Source organism: Manacus vitellinus, unplaced genomic scaffold (assembly GCF_001715985.3).
Source record: "Manacus vitellinus isolate BGI_N305 unplaced genomic scaffold, ASM171598v3 scaffold_79_pilon, whole genome shotgun sequence".
Lineage (NCBI taxonomy): Eukaryota > Metazoa > Chordata > Aves > Passeriformes > Pipridae > Manacus > Manacus vitellinus.
Genome location: NW_021940812.1, coordinates 1,795,338 through 1,813,344, shown reverse-complemented (window position 1 = coordinate 1,813,344; position 18,007 = coordinate 1,795,338). Strand labels below are relative to the sequence as shown.

The 18,007-nt window shown below is 40.8% G+C and overlaps 1 protein-coding gene across 1 annotated transcript in view; it reads right to left on the bottom strand.

The window, feature by feature from the left end:
* RNF32 (ring finger protein 32) overlaps positions 1–18,007 on the bottom strand; it is a 185,041-nt gene that overhangs the window by 87,500 nt on the left and 79,534 nt on the right. Inside the window, 1 exon segment of the mRNA XM_018084940.1 lies at positions 3,299–3,499. Coding sequence (XP_017940429.1) covers positions 3,299–3,499 — 201 coding nt within the window.

Sequence of the window (18,007 nt, the reverse complement as noted above, 5' to 3'; positions counted from 1 at the left end):
GGCATTATACCCCAGCTTATTTCACAGGTCTGTCCTTACTCCCAATGAAGTTAATGGTAGAACTCCATCCAACCTGCACTTAGAAGCAGCTGAAGACTGGTAGAACCTTTAGTTACAACCACGATATTTTTTGCTAAAAAGAGAAAATACTTTTAAAAAGGGAAGATAAAATCTCTAGCTAAGACAGCTGTCCTTTCAAATTTGTTCTTAAATCAATTAAAAAAATTGAATTTGTTCCTTTTTCTGAATACGCATCTCACATAACAATAAAACCCACAAACATTCATATACATGGCAATTCAAGCACTGCTTTTGCAGAGTTTATTTAAGAAGCTCCAAAATAAACCTGAAATAATCACACTTAGACCAAAGACATACTTAGGATAAAATAAAAACACAGCCACAGTAGTTATAGTCTAGAAGTGACTGGGGTACTATAAAGTATAGTCACAACTAAATTATGTCTTGGACTGAAGTAGATACATACTATTAATTGGATGTAGGCCCTTTAACCTTTTTGCAGGAAGCAAACTTGAGATCTAATAATTTTTGTAAAGATGAGCTTTCTGTGCTTCCAGTAATATTTCTGGGCTTTGAAAGGATCCTGACTTTCCTTTCAGATTGTTTTGATGAGATTGGCTATAATATTTCAACCATGCCAACTGAGCAGAGGTAAGAGATGATAAAGGAGGGTGGAAGTTTGATTGCCTTATTCAAAGGATACAAATATCCTGCTGGTAGTATCTGTGCTCTGCTTATGATCTTTTAAAGGTACTTTGTTGCTAAACATTTTCATGGATGAGAAAAATTGTGGCAGAAAGCAAAGTTAGGTAATGATTCAAGTATCTCAACTTAAAAAGAAGAATTAACCTATTGGGAAGAGGATGTGGAGGCAATAGTGTTTTATATCATACACAAACTGATGAAAATATAATTTCTCTCTTAGGTTCACCACCTTTCATTACCATTACCTGTGTCTAAAATAAGGTCCTGAATTAAGATTTGTGTTTTTAAAATATACCGATGATATACTCCCTCCCTCTAATGGGTATCTCTTTTTTAGCAAATGGTTTTAATTTCAACCCCAAACTAGTTCTGACTTCGCTAAGAAGAGTAAACCCCTAATTCAGGTTGACACACCCACAAATCATAGAGGTTTAAAAAGTAGTGGGTGTGTTTTTCTGCCTTGCTTTTATTGTGATAGACTTTCTGTCAAAGGACTCAGGACCAAAATGAGGTTCCTCGAAGGCAATAAAGAGACATCAGGAATGGACTTCATCAAAGTTAACTCTTGCTCTGAAGTGTTTCTGAGGACCCTGAAGTGCTCCTGATGTGTGGTTTACACCTATCTAAAGTCATGAAAGATGCCTCCCCTCATTCATTTCAAACTAATCACACAATCTATCTTGCAGGAGTTGTTCAGGAGGTGATAATGGTGAGCAAAGTAGGAACAAGAGTCTGAAGAGCTGATAGCAGCATAAGCTGTCACCACCATTTCTTCAGTGAAGGTCTGGCGACAGTCAAAGAGGATTAAAGTACATCTTATATCCTAGTAACTGGAGTGGGCTAAGGGAATAGACATACTTATTATGCATATGTCATCTGAAGAGCCGAGATTTAACAGCCACAGGCCATAAAACTGAAATCCTGGACTGACTGCAGGGAGGGAAAACACCACACACTCACCAGTGGCCAGGATAAACATTTGCTATTAATTTCCTCTTAGTACAGATGCAGCTTCATCCTAACAGCTGACGTTTTATGAAGGATCAGATTTTGTTTCCTTGTAAAAAGAATTAGAGAAATGCTTAAAAGCCAAAACAAATCTGAGTGCTGAAGGGTGATGACATCTAACAGGTCTGCAGAAAAACATTAGTGCTGGGCTTGGGCACTAACACTGAGTATAGAAAAGGAGATAAAATTGTTTTTTGTCTTGTCATCCTCACCCTCAGCACCGATGTACCAAAGCCATGGCCTGAGTGAGAAGGTGGTTCACCCCAGTCTGGTATGAAGAGGTCAGAAGAGGGTTGGCACAGTACCTGGCTCAGGAGATGGTTCCCATTCCCGTGACTCAGGCAAGGTGTCCCCTCTGGCTGCTGCCGGGTCTGTCTTTGGATCACAGAATAGGTGAGGTTGGAAGGGACCACAGTGGGTCATCTGGTTCAACCACCCTGCTCAGGTAGGGTCATCCTACTTGATGTAGGAGCACATGGTGCAGGATTGTGTCCAGACAGTTCTTGAATATCCCCAGTGAGGGAGACTCCACACCCTCTCTGGTCTCTGTTCCAATGCATGGTCACCTGCACAGGAAAGAAGTTCTTCCTCATACTCAGGTGGAACTTCCTGTGCATCAGTTTCTGCCCATTGCCTCTTGCCCTATGGTTCGGCTTCACCGAGAAGAGGCTGGCTCCATCCTCTTGACAACTTCCCTTTGGATACTTGTATACACCTTTTCTCAAGGCTGAGCAGATGTAACTCCGTCAGCCCTTCCTCATTAAGAGAAATGCTTCAGTCCCTTAATCATCTTTGTAGTCCTCCCATAGACCCGCTCCAGGAGCTCGAGGTCTCTCTTGTACTGAGGAGCCCAGAACTAGACACAGTACTCCAGATCTGGCCTCACCAGGACTGAGTAGAGGGGGAGGATCACCTCCCTCGACCTGCTGGCAATGCTCTTCCTAATACACCCCAGGATACCATTGGCCATGGCCGCAAGGACACATTGGTGGCTCATGGACAGCTTGTTGCCCACCAGGACCCCCAGGTCCTTCTCTGCAGAGCTGCTTTCCAGCAGGTTGGTCCCCAGCCTGTACTGATGCAGGGGGTTATTCTTCCCAAGGTACAGGACCCTATATTTGACTGGTGATCTTCAGATAGTTCTTTTCTGCCCATCTCTCCAACCTGTTGAGGTCCTTCTGAAGGGCTGCACAACACGCTGAGGTATGAGCCAGTTTTGTACCACCAGCAAACTTTCTGAGGAGGCATCTATCTCTTCATCCAAGTCATTGATGAATATGTTAAGTATTAAACCTTTGGGGGACAATGCTAGTGACAGGCCTCCAACTAGACCTTGCAGCACTGATTACAGCTCTCGGGGATCTGCTGTTCAGACAGTTCTCAATCCATCTCACTGTCCACTCATCCAGCCCACACCTCCTGACTTGGCCTGTGAGGATGTTGTGAGAGACAGTGTTGAAAGCCTTGTTGAAGTGGAGGTAAACAATATTCATTGGTCTTCCCTCATTGACCCAGGTAGTTGTTTCGTCATAGAAGGCAATCAGGTTAGTCAAGCATGATTTACCTTTAGTGAATCCATGTTGACTACACCTGATCACCCTCTTGTCATCAATGTGGATAGAGATGGCTTCCAGAATGAGGTGCTCCATCAGCTTTCTGGCGATTGAGGTGAGGCTGACTGGCCTGTAGTTCCCTGGGTCCTTCTTCTTGTCCTTTTTGAAGACTGGGGTGACATTTGCTTTCTTCCAGTCCTCAGGCACCTCTCCTGATCACCACAATTGACAGCACATGAAATATAACAGTATTCTTGAAGGTAAGGGCAGGTGTTACGCAATCTTTCAGTTTTTTAGTAGCTGTCAGTGGTTGCTTGTGAGGTCACCAAGCTGTTTACTGCATGGTGAATGGTTTATTTGAAGTAAAGATGTATGATTTTTGAATGAAGATATTAATGATGTGACAAAAAAAAACCCCAAAAATACTGCTTTCAATGGGATCTATAGTTAAAGTCATGTACCAACAAACCAGATGCCAAAAGTAGCTGCAAGGAACATAATAATATAGATTTTTGCAGCAAAAATAGAAAACAGGAAAAGTAATAAATGTCTAAATCTATTCAACTTTCAAAACCTAGATTGGGATGTGAAGTTTTAATATCTCTAATTATTGTAGCTACTGATTTTCTTAATCAAATCAAAATATTTTTTTAGTTTTACGCATTCTTGCTAAGTATAGATGATGTTAACTTATAAAAACTTGATTTCTGTTTCACTTCAATCCCATTCCTCAAGTGTTCCATGTGACAATGCAAGCTTTGCTATTAGGAAGAATAACAAAGGAAAAGTTTTATTTACAGTTGCTGGCCGAGGGCTGGATTTGAAGAATTTCTCCTTTTTTTCTATCATAATTCAAACGATAAATTTCAGTGACTTCTAAAGCTTAAATTCTTTAAATTATGATTATAGATAATACACACAGACAAATGAAAAGCCAAACACCAGCCTTCATCAAAAGTGTATTAGCCAATTTGAGAGGTCAAACCATGGAAGTCAAAGAATAGCAGAATTAAGGTTAGCTTTGCAATCTCAGTTTGGCTATTTTGGGTGTAATGAGTGGGTCATAAGTATTAATTATAGATCTACATGTTGGTCCCTCTGCTTCTTCTCTTCCTCTTTCAGCACACAGACTGTCCCACGTTCTGTTAATGAGCGAGTAGTATTTAATTTTCTTTTTGGTATTCATCATGTGATGTCAAGTATTCTCTTGCTCCCTTCTGCCAGTTCCTGTACTGAATTCAGCATTATTATTTTTCCTTAGACTTTCCTATAGCTTTCAGCTCTCTGCTGTCTGTGAGTTTCACAAAAAATACTTGATTTATTTTTTCAAGAGCCCAACGGATATGTCATTAACATGACTCTACAGGTGGGGTATTGATGGAAGCGTTCTAGGAGACGCAGGTGGTGGCGGTAGATGACCCATGATTCGGATCCATATAAGAGAGTAGACAACACTATGGCTCTGTAAACACTGATCTTGGTACTTTTCCTCAGGTGTTTATTATGCCAAACTCTTTTGTGGAGTTTTCCAAAAGCACTCTATGCCTTTGCTAACCTGTTGTCTATCTCTCTGTCAATCTTACCATCTGAGGAGATGAGGCTACCTTGGTAATTAAACTGCTGGACTGATTTGAGCTCTGATTGGCAAATGGTGATATGGGGATGATGGAAGACTTCTTGAGGTGCAGGTTGATGTAGAACCTCTGTCTTCTTTAAGCTGACTTCCAGTCCAAAGAGCTCAGCAGCATCTGCAAAGCAGGATGTTAAATGCTGCAGAGCTGCTTCTGCGTAGGCCACAAGGGCAGCATCATCAGCACAGAGTAGCTCCCGGACAAGATGATTTAAGGTCTTAGTGTGGGCCTTCAGTCGCCTTAGATTGAATAGGCTTCCATCAGTATGGTATTGAATGTAAATACCATCCATCAATGCTGCCTCCGTACAATCCTAAATATCCACTAGTCAGATTATGTGACCAATACATCTGTTCTAGAATGAGCAGCAGTCACAAGCATTGAGGCCATGTTGCTGAGAACACAGCTGCGCTGGGCAGGGTACGTCTCCAGGATGAAGGACCACCGCCTCCCCAAGATCTTGCTCCATGGTGAACTTGCCACCGGCTGCTGCAAGAGAGAAGCCCCAAAGAAAAGATACAAGGACTCCCTGAAACAACATCTCAGCCTTGGCCATATTGATCAACATAACTGGTCTACTCTGGCCTCCAATTGGGAGGTCTGGAGACACACCATCTATAATGTTGCTGTCTCCTTTGAGAACACACGCAGGATCACCCTTGAGGAGAAAAGACAGCGCAGAAAGAATCGTGTCTTGCAGAATACACCATCTAAGGAGTCCTTCTGCTGTGCCTTTTGCAAACCGGATATGTCTATCTCATATTGGCCTTATTATCCACCAGCGTGCCTGTAACAAATGTGGATAGAACCTTTCCCAAATCTTCGTTCACGAAGCCCCGCCATGAACAGGTGGGGCAAGTGGCAGGACAGAAATGTTTGCTGGATTAGAGTGTCCGGTTTCTGCTGGTTAGAGTTTGACTTTGCACAGCATGGAGCCATATTTTATGTGGTAGTTGACTGTGAGTGCTCAGCACTTCTGCAGCTCAGAGACACCACAGTATCTAGTCAGGGACCCAGAAAATGAAGCTGTACAATTTATAACGGTGAGGGAGGGAGCTAGTTTAAATTGCTTGCCTGGCTTTGCATAGGAGCTGAACAGCAGAAATACTACCAGCCCTCAAGGACAACGGTGAAACCATCCTCCCTCTTCTGGTAAGCCCTAGATTTAGTGGGAGAAGCTGTGAGCTGTAACCATCTCCTATTACTTCCCCGGTGTGATACCTGCAGTCCAGGTCATTCCTGGGGAATGGCTGTTCTGCATTATTACTGCACCTGAATCCTCTTTTCTTTTTGTGCTATTATAAGACATCCATATCCCATGGGCACAGTCTCCCTTTGTTATATCCTCCCATCTATCATCAGTGCTGTCCATTTTGTGCCCGGCAGGAGGGAGAAGTATATGATCATGCTATTAAAGATAATGCCTATGCAAAAAAGGGTTGAATCAAGGCTGGAGAGGCAATTTGATTCTGGCACTTCCTCACATCTGATTGCTACTGCAAGGTTCTTTTCACACAGTTTGAGGTATGTAATTTCCCATATTTGAGAGGCAAAAAAAAAGAAAAGTAGACTGCCAAAATAGGTATTTCATTATGCAGGGTCACAGTGACTCCCAGGAGAGCCAGAGGGGTTGGAGTCTGTGTTGGCCACTGAAAGCTCTCTTACTTCAATTAATAGAGTAGAAGCATTAACAATCACTAGATACCAGTGTCCTGCTGAAAACACTGAGAGGCTTGTTTTCTATGAGGCAGACTGGACCACTCAGTGGATCTTGCAGATATTTCAGGGCAGTGGGGGATGTGCAAAGCCCCTAAACTGTGTTTTCCATTCTGGGTTCATGAGGGAAGTTTGATGTCCTATTTTTCTAAATGCAACCACTTTTACTGTGCCAAATGAGACTGAGACAGGAGTACTTAACTACTCCTACCCAGCCACACACCATTTCTTTCAGATTTCCCTATTGCTGGGGCAGTTCCAGCCTTCTTACACTGTCCACTTTAGTCCTCCCTCAGATCTTCCAGTTTTAATACTCTTTCCCAGACATAAATCAAGGTCCCCTTTTTCACTGGCTCCCACACTGTACTCCCTCCCACACAACTGGCGTTAAACTCTGGCCTGCCCATGTTGTCTATCTCCTGAAACAAATGTCAGACTGTTTCCAGTCTGTTCCTCAGTTTAATTTCTTCATTTTCCCCTGTCTTCTCACTCTTCCTCCCCCACTTCCAACTAAGAGACCTATTTCCATAGTCTTCACCAAGGAAGTTGAAAGCACTCTGTCCTCTCGAATGTCCCAAAATGACTGGAAATAGCTTGTATTTGTAACTGCAAGACAGTGTCAGATCTCTTTATCTTCAACCTGAAATACTGATGTTGGGGATGTACCTTCAGAGAATGACTGAGGTCTCAGAAGTGCCCATGGTTCATGTGTGACCTGTGGTTTTCTAACAGTTGCAATAGTTCCCTGGTGTAGATTTTGTAGATTTGTACAGAGATTATAAGGATTGTGTTTCAGGGATAACCCACAACTTAATGCCAAAATTCAATTGTGTTTTCCAAAGCATACAGGCATTAGAGTTTTGAAAACAGGGGGTTACCACGGGGTTTTAACATGGACAAGGCAAGTATTTTTTACATGGTCTTATCCTTGGCAGTAGGTGAACTCTGTTGGCTGAAGTTTTCCAAAAAAGATTTTTCAATTTCAGACAGGTGTCTGACATGTCAGTGTTCGGCCAAGTCATCAAAAGTTTTGCAATATTGGGACCCTAAAATGGGACAATCAAGTAATCTCAGTAATTGTTGGTGTTTCCAGCAATACCTACGAAATTCATATATGTTGTGCCAAATTCCACTCCTCAGGAAAGTGGTCACACTACCAAGCCTGAGTTCAAGAAGAGTTAGGACAATACTTTCAGGCACATGGTGTCATTCTTGGTGTGTCTTGCTCAGGGCCAGGAGTGGGACTCAATAATCTTGATAAATCCCTTCTAACTCAGCATATTCTATTGATTCTATGATAATTCAGGTTTACATTTATCCATTTTTATAATGATTTAAATAATCAGAAATATGTGATGATGGGAACAGTGGAATAGCCATTATATCTGATAGCTAGGGATATCAGCCAATGATGACAGATGATATTTATGCAGAAATGTTCATAAGTAAAAATTGTTTGTCTGCTTTAAAAATCCCTGCAGTTATTTGTTTGAATTCCATGAATATTTGCAAGAGATATTTTAGATCTGGACTTGCCTTTACAGATGTAAACTTCAACAGTCATCCCAGAGCTAGGAAAATCTGTTGTCATACCTGTAAATAGTATCTGCTGATGCTATTTGTTTCCTAAACAGGTAATTTGGTGAGAAAGAAAACCATAAGGCTAGTAGTGGATTTTTCTACTTTTAGTCTCAAACACATTATAGTCAATACTACTTAAAACTGAGATGAAAACCTGTTTTACGGGTTGGAAGAGCTAAATTTTGTATCAAGTGTGGACAAAAAAAGCTTTCAAATTGCTCAAAGTTATTAACATCATGGAACACAGCATATGAGCATTTCTCATCTTCACTCATTAAAACACTTTCTCCAAGGTGTCTTTCAGGTCAGACTTCCTGAATGTGTTTGTAGAACTTCACATAAACGCACCTGTTGACTGACACCGCGTGCTGGGAGCATTTTGCATTATCATTCACCTAGAAATTTAATTGCCTTAGATCATGACTTCTTAGGACTCACAGTCACAATCAAATTATGGTAATCTTACAAACTTCTGTGCATCACTTAAGCAGCAATAATGGCTCATGTATGGCCTTAGCCAGTGGCAAATATGAGGGCTTTTCCCACTCTGAAAGTGTGTTACCTAAGATAATGTGCCTTGCAAGTGGCTTGGGATCATGAACCTGTGGGGCATTGCCAATTATTTTGACTTGACTGATGTTTTAAGAGGCTTTTTACACCAAGTTATGTTGTGAATCTGAGCCTGTTGCTCCCTTACAGTCCTGTGTACATAGTAGTCTCACAAGCCTTTAAAACATTACTCCAAAAGATAGGCATTATATGATAAATTAACTTAATGAGAACTTTGGAAAATCCTAAATAATGTATCTGAAATTATAGGTATCTCATCTGTCTCTCTGTAGATGAAAAAAAATTCTACTAATGACTTTGACCTTTTGCTGACAGTTTTTTTCTGTTGACTTGAGTATTGTGGGAGTGGCAGCATAGTTAAAGTTGGAAATTCCCACCCATTTTTCCAATGTCTCTCCCAGTAGACCAACAGATGTTCCTCATTAACTTTAGCAGATAGATTTCTTGTTGATAAGTCAGGTTATTTTTTTTATTACATGGAGAAAGCTGGGAAGTGCCTTGCTACAAAGTGCCTTGCTTTTAAAAAACATCTCCATGCCCCAGGAGTTTTTGTAGAATTTCTGTAGAATATTGTAATTTCAAAGGATAATGATAAGTCTTGTTGGTTGGGTCTTCAAGATTATATAGAAGTTCTAAAATTACATGTAGAACATTAAGTAGTTCCTTGATTACCCAAATCTCTGTGTGTCTGAACCTCTCCTTGATTTTATTAAATGTAAGAGGCCCTACAGCATCCCTTACCAAATTATTTGAAATTTTAATCCATTGAGGATTTTGCAAAAATCCTGCAGTCATATCAGGAGGATGTTTTTGCTTGAAACAGGTCCTGCACAGTCCTCTCAGTGCGTCTCTGATCCCAGCTGTGACTTTGCATTTTTTTGGCAATTTTCTTGGCAATGAAAAAGTTTCTTAACCAAAAAGTGAATTTTGAAGGACATAACTAAAAATGTTTTCTCCTGAAATCTTTCATAAAAAGACATACATTTTTGTAATAAAATTTAATGTTTTCTGTCTCCATTACAGGTGGGTCACAATGAATGACCTGCCTGTAGATGAAAGGCTGTTGTCACACCTATTGCGTGTTTGTGTATTGTTCCTCTGCCTCATCTGTGATATGTAAAGAATTCTGGTTGTACTGGGGGTCCTGTGAATTACAGAGACACATAAACTATTATTGCTAATGCTCACCTTTAACTTCCTTCCAGAAGTTTCACTGTTTCCATACATTTTCACTGTACCAACAGAGATGCCATCACATCTTGGCAGTATAAATTACATTCAGGGTAACAGAGTCCATGCTTTGGCCAATTAATAAAATTACACTATTGACAAATGGCCAAAGAAACTGTAATATTTGATGCCCAATTACTATCCAAACAACCATAAATGAGAAATGGCAGTGAATCTCGTATTAAAATGTGGACACATGAGGACACAACACTGCAAGTTCTTGGTGTCAGGGAAGTTGAAGATGTGACTGATCTTCTGCATGTGTATAATTCTCATTGCATGTGCAAGATAAACATTATGGGTGATTTGAGCCCACGTCTGACAAGGTGTGCATGTTCCTCAGCCAGACAAAGGACATGTCAACAACCCGTCAGCACTTAAGCAAAGTGACAGTCACAACTAACACATGAGAGAGGTTTTGTGTGCAGAAACATCATGTGGCCAAGAAAAGTTGTCTCAGCAAAAAATTTATGTGTGCCTCCTCAAATCAGCTTTGTCCTTGTCATACCACTTTCTCCTGCTCTGAGTGTGCCTCTTTAGATTCTGTGCTCTCCATGACCAGGACTTCCAACTGAAGGATTCCCTGGTATCTGACATAGGTGGCCACACTCTCTCCTGGTGCCTAGGCAGTTGCATGGCAAGCATAAGCAATAACAACCTGTAACAGGCCTAGTCCTAATCTTTGTTTTTACTGACATGTAGCTACTCCTTGTCGTTTGCCAGACAGGGGAAAACCTTCCTCAAGAAGCTCATAAATCCCTCATTTTCTCCAGGTTTCTTATCCCACGATGGGTCCCTGCCTTCGTGAGAAAACCTGTGAGAAAGCAATTTGCTGAAAGGCAAGTATCTGTAGGGATGTGGGATCACTTAGTGCTGGTTACCACCTCGGGCGTTCTGGAAAGGCTCTGCTACACGAGGTGCATTTCAGAGATCTGACTGTGTGCTAAAAGAGTCCTGCATCCCTGCCTTGTAGCTCTGGGAATGTTAGGCAGGTAATTAAGAAATCACACAGCGCAGGTGTGCCAGGTGAAGTTTGGTAGCTTGCTTTTGATCTAAATTGAGATGCTCTGGGGATTTAACTTCTTAAACAAAAAGGGCATAAATAAATAATCAGGATTTTTTTTTTAAGGTTGGAACATGCAGACTATAAAATTTTGTCTTGGATGTACACAAGTAGGCAACGCTAGAAGATTGTTTAAGGCTAGGACTTTGTTTTAAATGGGGGTGTTGTTTTCATTAACTTGGGTCTGATTAGTTTTTCCACTGGGAATTTCCCCACTGATATAAACAGGAACAGTGGTTTTGGGGAACTAACTCAGGAGTAAGTTATGAAAGCGTCTTTAAAACAGACCTCAAAAAACCAACAGAACAAACCAAAACCTAGAGTATTAATTATAACACAGGAGTCACTCAAAGCATTTCTTTTTAATATTCATAATTGAAAATGAGACAGCTTTAAAGTCTGTAATGAGTCCTTCAGTGTACTACACTCTAGTTAGAGCATTATTTCATAGCTGGAAGCCAAGAAACAGGCTGACAATCAATTCTTAAATTATTCTAAGCCCACACAATAGCCTCTTGCCACAAAATTTCAGCATGGTGCCTATTTTGCTACCATGTGGGTGGGTGAGATCGGGATAAACAAGAACACAACTGCCCACTTTTGATTTTTTCATCTTAACTTACAGTCAGTCTCGCACAGATAGTTTCTGTAACTTTGAAATGTTTCAATGTCTCTCTCTTTTTCCACAATTCCCTGATAAACCTGAGATGGAAAGTAACATAAAAATGGGTCTTGTAGTTTTGAGTTTGAATCAAAAAAAGAAATACCACGAAATAAGAGTATCATTTTGAAACATTTGTCCTGATTCTTTGATTTTCTGAAGTAGGAAAGCTATCATATACTTTCTCCAAACAAATTGGGTAGCTATCTCTGAGCTGAGCTATCAGAGTGCCCTTAAATTACTTCTTTTTGATACCTTGGGGAAGAAAGATGTCATAGGGCTCCTTCCAGCCCCACTGTGTGATGTTGGCTCCTCTCCTTTGAAAAGCCAATTGCAAGGGAGGGCATCAGCAGCGTGGGTCTGGAAGGGGACTGATACAGAGGAAGGGCAAGAGCAGGAGCAGCACTCTTGCAGCACTGCAAACATGCTATAGACAATTTCCAAATTGTTAGTTTTATCTTTGCTTTTAAGTAAAGCAACTGACCAATTCACATTATGGGTTGAAAGGTCTTTTCATTGAGACTCGGATACTGGGTGTAATTTACAGCCTGAAGCGCAGTACTGGGGGAAGCTGAGGCTGCAGGGTAGCTGCATAGTACTGGTTTTAGAGAAATGCCTAAGTCTGATGGACATAGGAATGGGTGGAGGAGTTGGTCTGGAACTCTGAAATCAGCGTTCATTTTGCAAAGCTTTCATTCTAGTTTGGGTCAGATGAAGAGAAAAACTGAAGTAGCAGAGACCTGCCCTAAAACCATTCTTTCTTTTTTTTGGTAATGTTTAGACCACTGCTTTAACACATCTCCAGCAGGAATAAAACAAGGTGTTAAGTTCCTTGTTGTGTAGCGTCCTAAGGGGATAATCCATCTCTGTACAATATTATTCTACCCTTGGCTGATTTGTTTTCTTCTGAAATATTCTCTACTGTCACCCATTAGCTTATCATAGGAACGAGGTTCTTCTTTCACTTTTATTCTTAGGAAATCTGGAGCATGAAGTGGTGTTTCTTCTGTCTCCCTCATTCCATCACTTCCTCCTCTTCTCAGCATTCTTCTAAAATCTGCAGACAAAAATAAAATATTTTTATTTATATACACTTCAAAAAATTATTTGTTTCTGAAAGTTAAAAAGGGATTTTCCCCCCTAAATATTATCTGGAATGAAACTCTTTGTTTTCTGTACAAGCTGTAGTGCAGAAAAATTCTGCCCCTTCATATCATCCTCTCTTTCATTCAACAGAGTACAGAATTTGCCTTTCCTCCTTTTTCACTGCTCACCAATATTTCTCACATCACTTTCCCTCCTGATTATATGATGAGTAAATTAAAATGAAAGGGGAACCCACTTTCAGCTAAACACCTCAAGTTTGGATTTCTCCCTGGATGGTGGTGAATTCCCCTCACTGGGCTGTTGAATTTTATCACTAGAACAAAGATGTTTTGACATTGAGGACATCTGGAATATTAAAGATAACATGGGAGTAATGGGGAAATCTGGTGTCTGAGTAAACTCAGCTTGTACTTCACTGTTGTCCCGAGTGTGAGTCCCTCCTGCAGTGTTGCAGAGGACTGTGCATTTACCACCCTGCTCCTGGTGTCATGAGGGAATAGGTAGACAGCATTGGAGCAGTTCCCAGATATGAAGACACTCTTCTCCCAGAACTGAAGGAGATGCTTTCTTTTAAGAAGACTAAAAATATATAATAAAATTTCTTCCCCTTTTTCAGTAACAATAGAAGAATCTGGTGAAACCAGTTGGAGGACCTCAGCAAAAATGAGTTGGGCACACTGGATAGGGATTTGACACATCTAAGAGTGTTATAAGCCTATTTAGACAGATGGTGCTGACCACTCCACAATGACACTTCCCACAATCCAGGTTAGTGGGTTTCAAGGTAGCTTGGGAATGGAGCTGCAGGGAGTAGCTGCACTCTGGCTAATAAAGGCTTTCAAAAAGCTGTGAAATGCAGTCTCTCTGATGAGCTACAATGCTCCTATGTATGCTGAAGCCTGGATACATGGACACAAATGATGGGTGCAACTAGGAAACCAGTACTGTCCTTATTGCTGCTTTCTCCTGTTGTGGGTGGTTGAGTGTCTTACTCTTAACAGAGAAGGCTAAAACAGCCACTCAAACATGCAAAGGTGATGTGTGTTGCAATTGACCCATTCATAAAAATGGGCAACCAGAGGTTAGCCTTATAGTCCCTTAGAGAGCCAAATGCAGGGACAGGCAGATACTGCTTCATCAGTAGCACATACAGGTTCCCAGGAGTTCATTGTTTAGGATCATGGATGGAAGAGTCCCAGAAATGACACAACTGAAGTCAATCATTACTTTCATTGTGTAGCCCAGAGAGTGGAGCCAGATATCATCTTTGGATCTGACTCATACTAAGATCCTTCGCACCCTCACACCAGTCTGTTGCTGCAGTGGCAGTGTATAAATTGCCAGGGAAATTCCATTTCTTGTTCTGCCTAAACAGTGAGGGCTCAAGCCCTGCCAAATACAGTGGGGACTCTCCTTGGTTTCAACGGACTCGTGGTCCCTTACACCAGTTATACGCTCAGCAGTTGGAGGGACTTAATCTCCCATTTTACAGATATCAAATAGAATCTCAAAGAGCTTGGTGCAACTTCATGCCTTCATTGCAGCCCTAATCGAAGGTACTACTTCCCCAACTCAAAATGCCGTTTCGAGGATTGCATAGACTGGCTCTGAGTTTAAAACTTACTTAAGTATCACATGTATAAACATATGAAATGAAGAGGCAGACACTAGGACCTACGGCTCCTTAACATTTGCATGCATATATGCATGTTACTGTTTGCAAAAATATTTGTGCAGTATGAAACATTAAAGAAAACCATATAATTGTTTTAAAAATGCAACAATTGATCTTTTGATGTTTTAACACATAGTTGAGTTTCTCCTTTTAAGTAAGTACTATCACCAGTGTGCTCCTTTTCTTTATTACCTGGGCAAATTTGCCATTTGATAAAACAAAAAACAAATAAACAAAATTACCAAACAAAACCCACAACAAACCTGTTGCTGACTTATAGCCAAATCTCCCCCAAGTAAAATACTTATTTTCTTCTGTTTTGAAAATGAAATCTTAATCTAATTAGATCTTGCAGGAAAATAGTTCTGATATGTTTTCTGTAGGTAAAAGGGCTTGCTTAATGTGCTTTGTTTATGTTACTGTTTTTACAGTAAGTAATAAAATTTATTAGGGCTATTATCCATTTATAGAATCTGTTTGACAATGGCTTTTTAATGAAGTATAAGCTTCTCTGGACATAGGTTGAGAAAACACTCTGTTACAATAACACAGGCTTTGTCCATAGGTCTCTGAAACATCTCAGTCCAGGATATATGGCTATTCATTTTGGTTGCAGACCAAGAACTACGGCTTGTATATATTTGTTTCTACACTGTGATTTCCCTGCTTTCTCCATCAAAACACTGTGGACATGCTTGGAGTTGTACCCAAGAGTACTCTCTTCCTGTGGACTCCTTTTAGCGTCCACAGCTCAACAACCTGGCAGCACAGCACCATGAAAGACCTAATACACAGGGCAGGTGAGGACTTCAGAGGCAAAAGCTTATATTTAGAATTACGTGCAGAAAAGACTGAAAGTAGGTGCAGGCCCCTAAGGGATGAATCAGTGTAGACTTTGGAAGGAGCCAAAGGCACAAATAGCACAGGTCGCATCTGAGAGGTTGTGTCTTCTTGGCCATTGGTGTACTGGATAGAGAGACCACAGTGCTCACCACTTGTTGGGACACTGTCATGGTATTGATGCAATTGTCATATGTTTCCAGTTTTGAAAACTCGGACTGACAAAGGAGAGAAAATTGTAGAGAAAGGGCCAGTTGGTATGTGCCATTTGATTGGATTACTTCCCTGCCTTTACACAGACACCAGAGAGGGGAACCTTGCTGATGCATGGCACTATAGTATCTTTGGATACCAGACAGTGAAGAGAGAAGTATCTCCTCTAAGTCTGCTACACCAAGACCTGTAGGTATTCCTATATCCACTATTTCCTTTGTGGTTTGTTTGCTGAGGAGAGTCTTACGTAGATCGTGAACGTCATTGTACACCATTCTCTTGAACCAGATATCTGTTTTAGATGACCTCTGGACATATCTACAAGTACTTTCAAACATTTTCAAACATAAATCATTCTATTAGAGTATTATTTATTGGCTACCTTTTGTAATTCTTATATACCCTCTACTAAACTAGTGATCTAGATTGTCTACTGAAACAATAGAAAGTGACAACCAACAGCATCATATCCTCAGCAGAACACTCCTACCTAGTACAGCAGGAAAAGAATTATGCAGCTGTTTCCATGGAGGGATTGGGAATGTGGCAAGGAGTTTTCTGCAGCTGTTAGGTGGAATACTGTATCTTACAGAGAACTATCATATATATATATATATATATACACGTATATGAAAATTGTCAGCCGCTGGGTGTTTGTTAGATTGATGTCCTCTCCTTAACATGAATGCATAGAAGGTAGACCATGTGATTATGCAGGTATGCTAATTATCCTTCAAAGAGCTGGAAGGCTTTGACGTAACCTCTGTGTCCCAAATGTGCTGGTTCCAGCACTCGTTAGAGGGAAGAATAAGGACTTGAATCTACAAGCCTTTCCCATGTGACAATCTGGTATTGCGCCTTATAAAATCTGGCAAAATTGTAAGTGACAGTAACCTTTATAAGCACTAAAATGACTTAGCAGAGTTTGTTTTTTTTCTGATAAATAAATTCTCTGATGTACCGTTGTAACATGCAGAGACATGCATGAACTATTGTAAGTACTCCAGTTTATAAATGCTTTGCAGCAGGCCACAACAAGCTGGAATCATCTTTTAAGTATTTTAAAATTATTTTTACATGTCTTTACAGCATAATCCATCTTATAATAAAGCAATTTCTCTGATGCATATTAATTATTATACTCCAACTGTATCTACAGTGCAGTTACACTTGACTGGGAGTGGGAAGCCTGAATTGGCCTCACACCAATTTACCCACAGAAGAGAGTCCATATTCATGCATCTCCATTCCAGAGCTCTTAGGTGAAGAGAGTACACATCCATAATCCAAAAATTCTGCAGTTCTTTCAATTATTTTGTTTGGAACAGATGTCCACTCTACTTTTCCTATCCCATCAGCATTTTAACTTGCATTACTTTTACCTTGTTTTAGGTTGAATAGATGTTCTTGCCAAGAAGGGAGTCACCTAGTTCACTAGAGTTGATTCAAGACACATTTTTTTTTTGTCTAAGTCCTCACATCCATCATGGAAGATAAGTTCATGGATGATTAGCTCATACCTGGGTCTTTTGGGGGAGAATTATCACATATATTGGGTGTCTCAGGTTATAAGGTTTTTCAGATATTTCCTATAAAGGAAGCTGTTAGGACCCTGAGGGCACTTACTGGCCCAGCCCAGCCTCCACCCACCCCTGCCCATGGTCCAGAAGCTCTAATTCAGCTCAGCCTGGGGCTGTCAGACCTTGTCCCGACAATGCCACAGGAGTGAGGGCCCCATCTCCTTCTGCTTCTAATCAGACTCCTTGGATGATCCCACGTCTTGATGTGTTGGGTGCTGCCAATGGACACTGTTACCAACCCCCAGCTCTGCCCAGCACATCAACCCTGCTGGGACTGGCACTGCTGAGGAGAGGTGGGACTGTGTTAGGTCTTGCTCAGCTCCACAGCCCCAGCAGTGCAGAAGCATCCAGATTTTATGGTATTTTTTTTGTGAACTGTCTTTGCCCCAGAAAGAATGGCAAGCACAGTGCTGAAATACGGTCAGTAACCTTAAACTTGTTTTCCAAGCTTTGTAGGGACACAGAGCTTCTTTCCCAAACACAGACAACTATCTTTCCCCCAACCCCTCGCAGGTCTGTGCCTCCTTTGTGTACTTTATGTCTAGCTTGTATTACTAGTCTCTCTGAGGCTCATCAGATTTTGTTTTGTGATTCAAGTGAAGTTTCACCACAAAGAAATGTTAATTTTAGTTTCTAATCATCAATAAGAACAGGTGTGGCAGGACAACTATGAATAAGTTGATCTGGGTTCTTATCCAATAAGGATATACTTTTTTATATGAGGTCATACCAAATCCAGACACCTTTTTTTTTTTTCCCCTCACAGAAATCCTTCCCAGCTGCCAGCAGACAAAGTCCAATCCTTTTGTACAGCAGAGATACTGTGAACTAATGTTAGTGTCAAACCTCATTG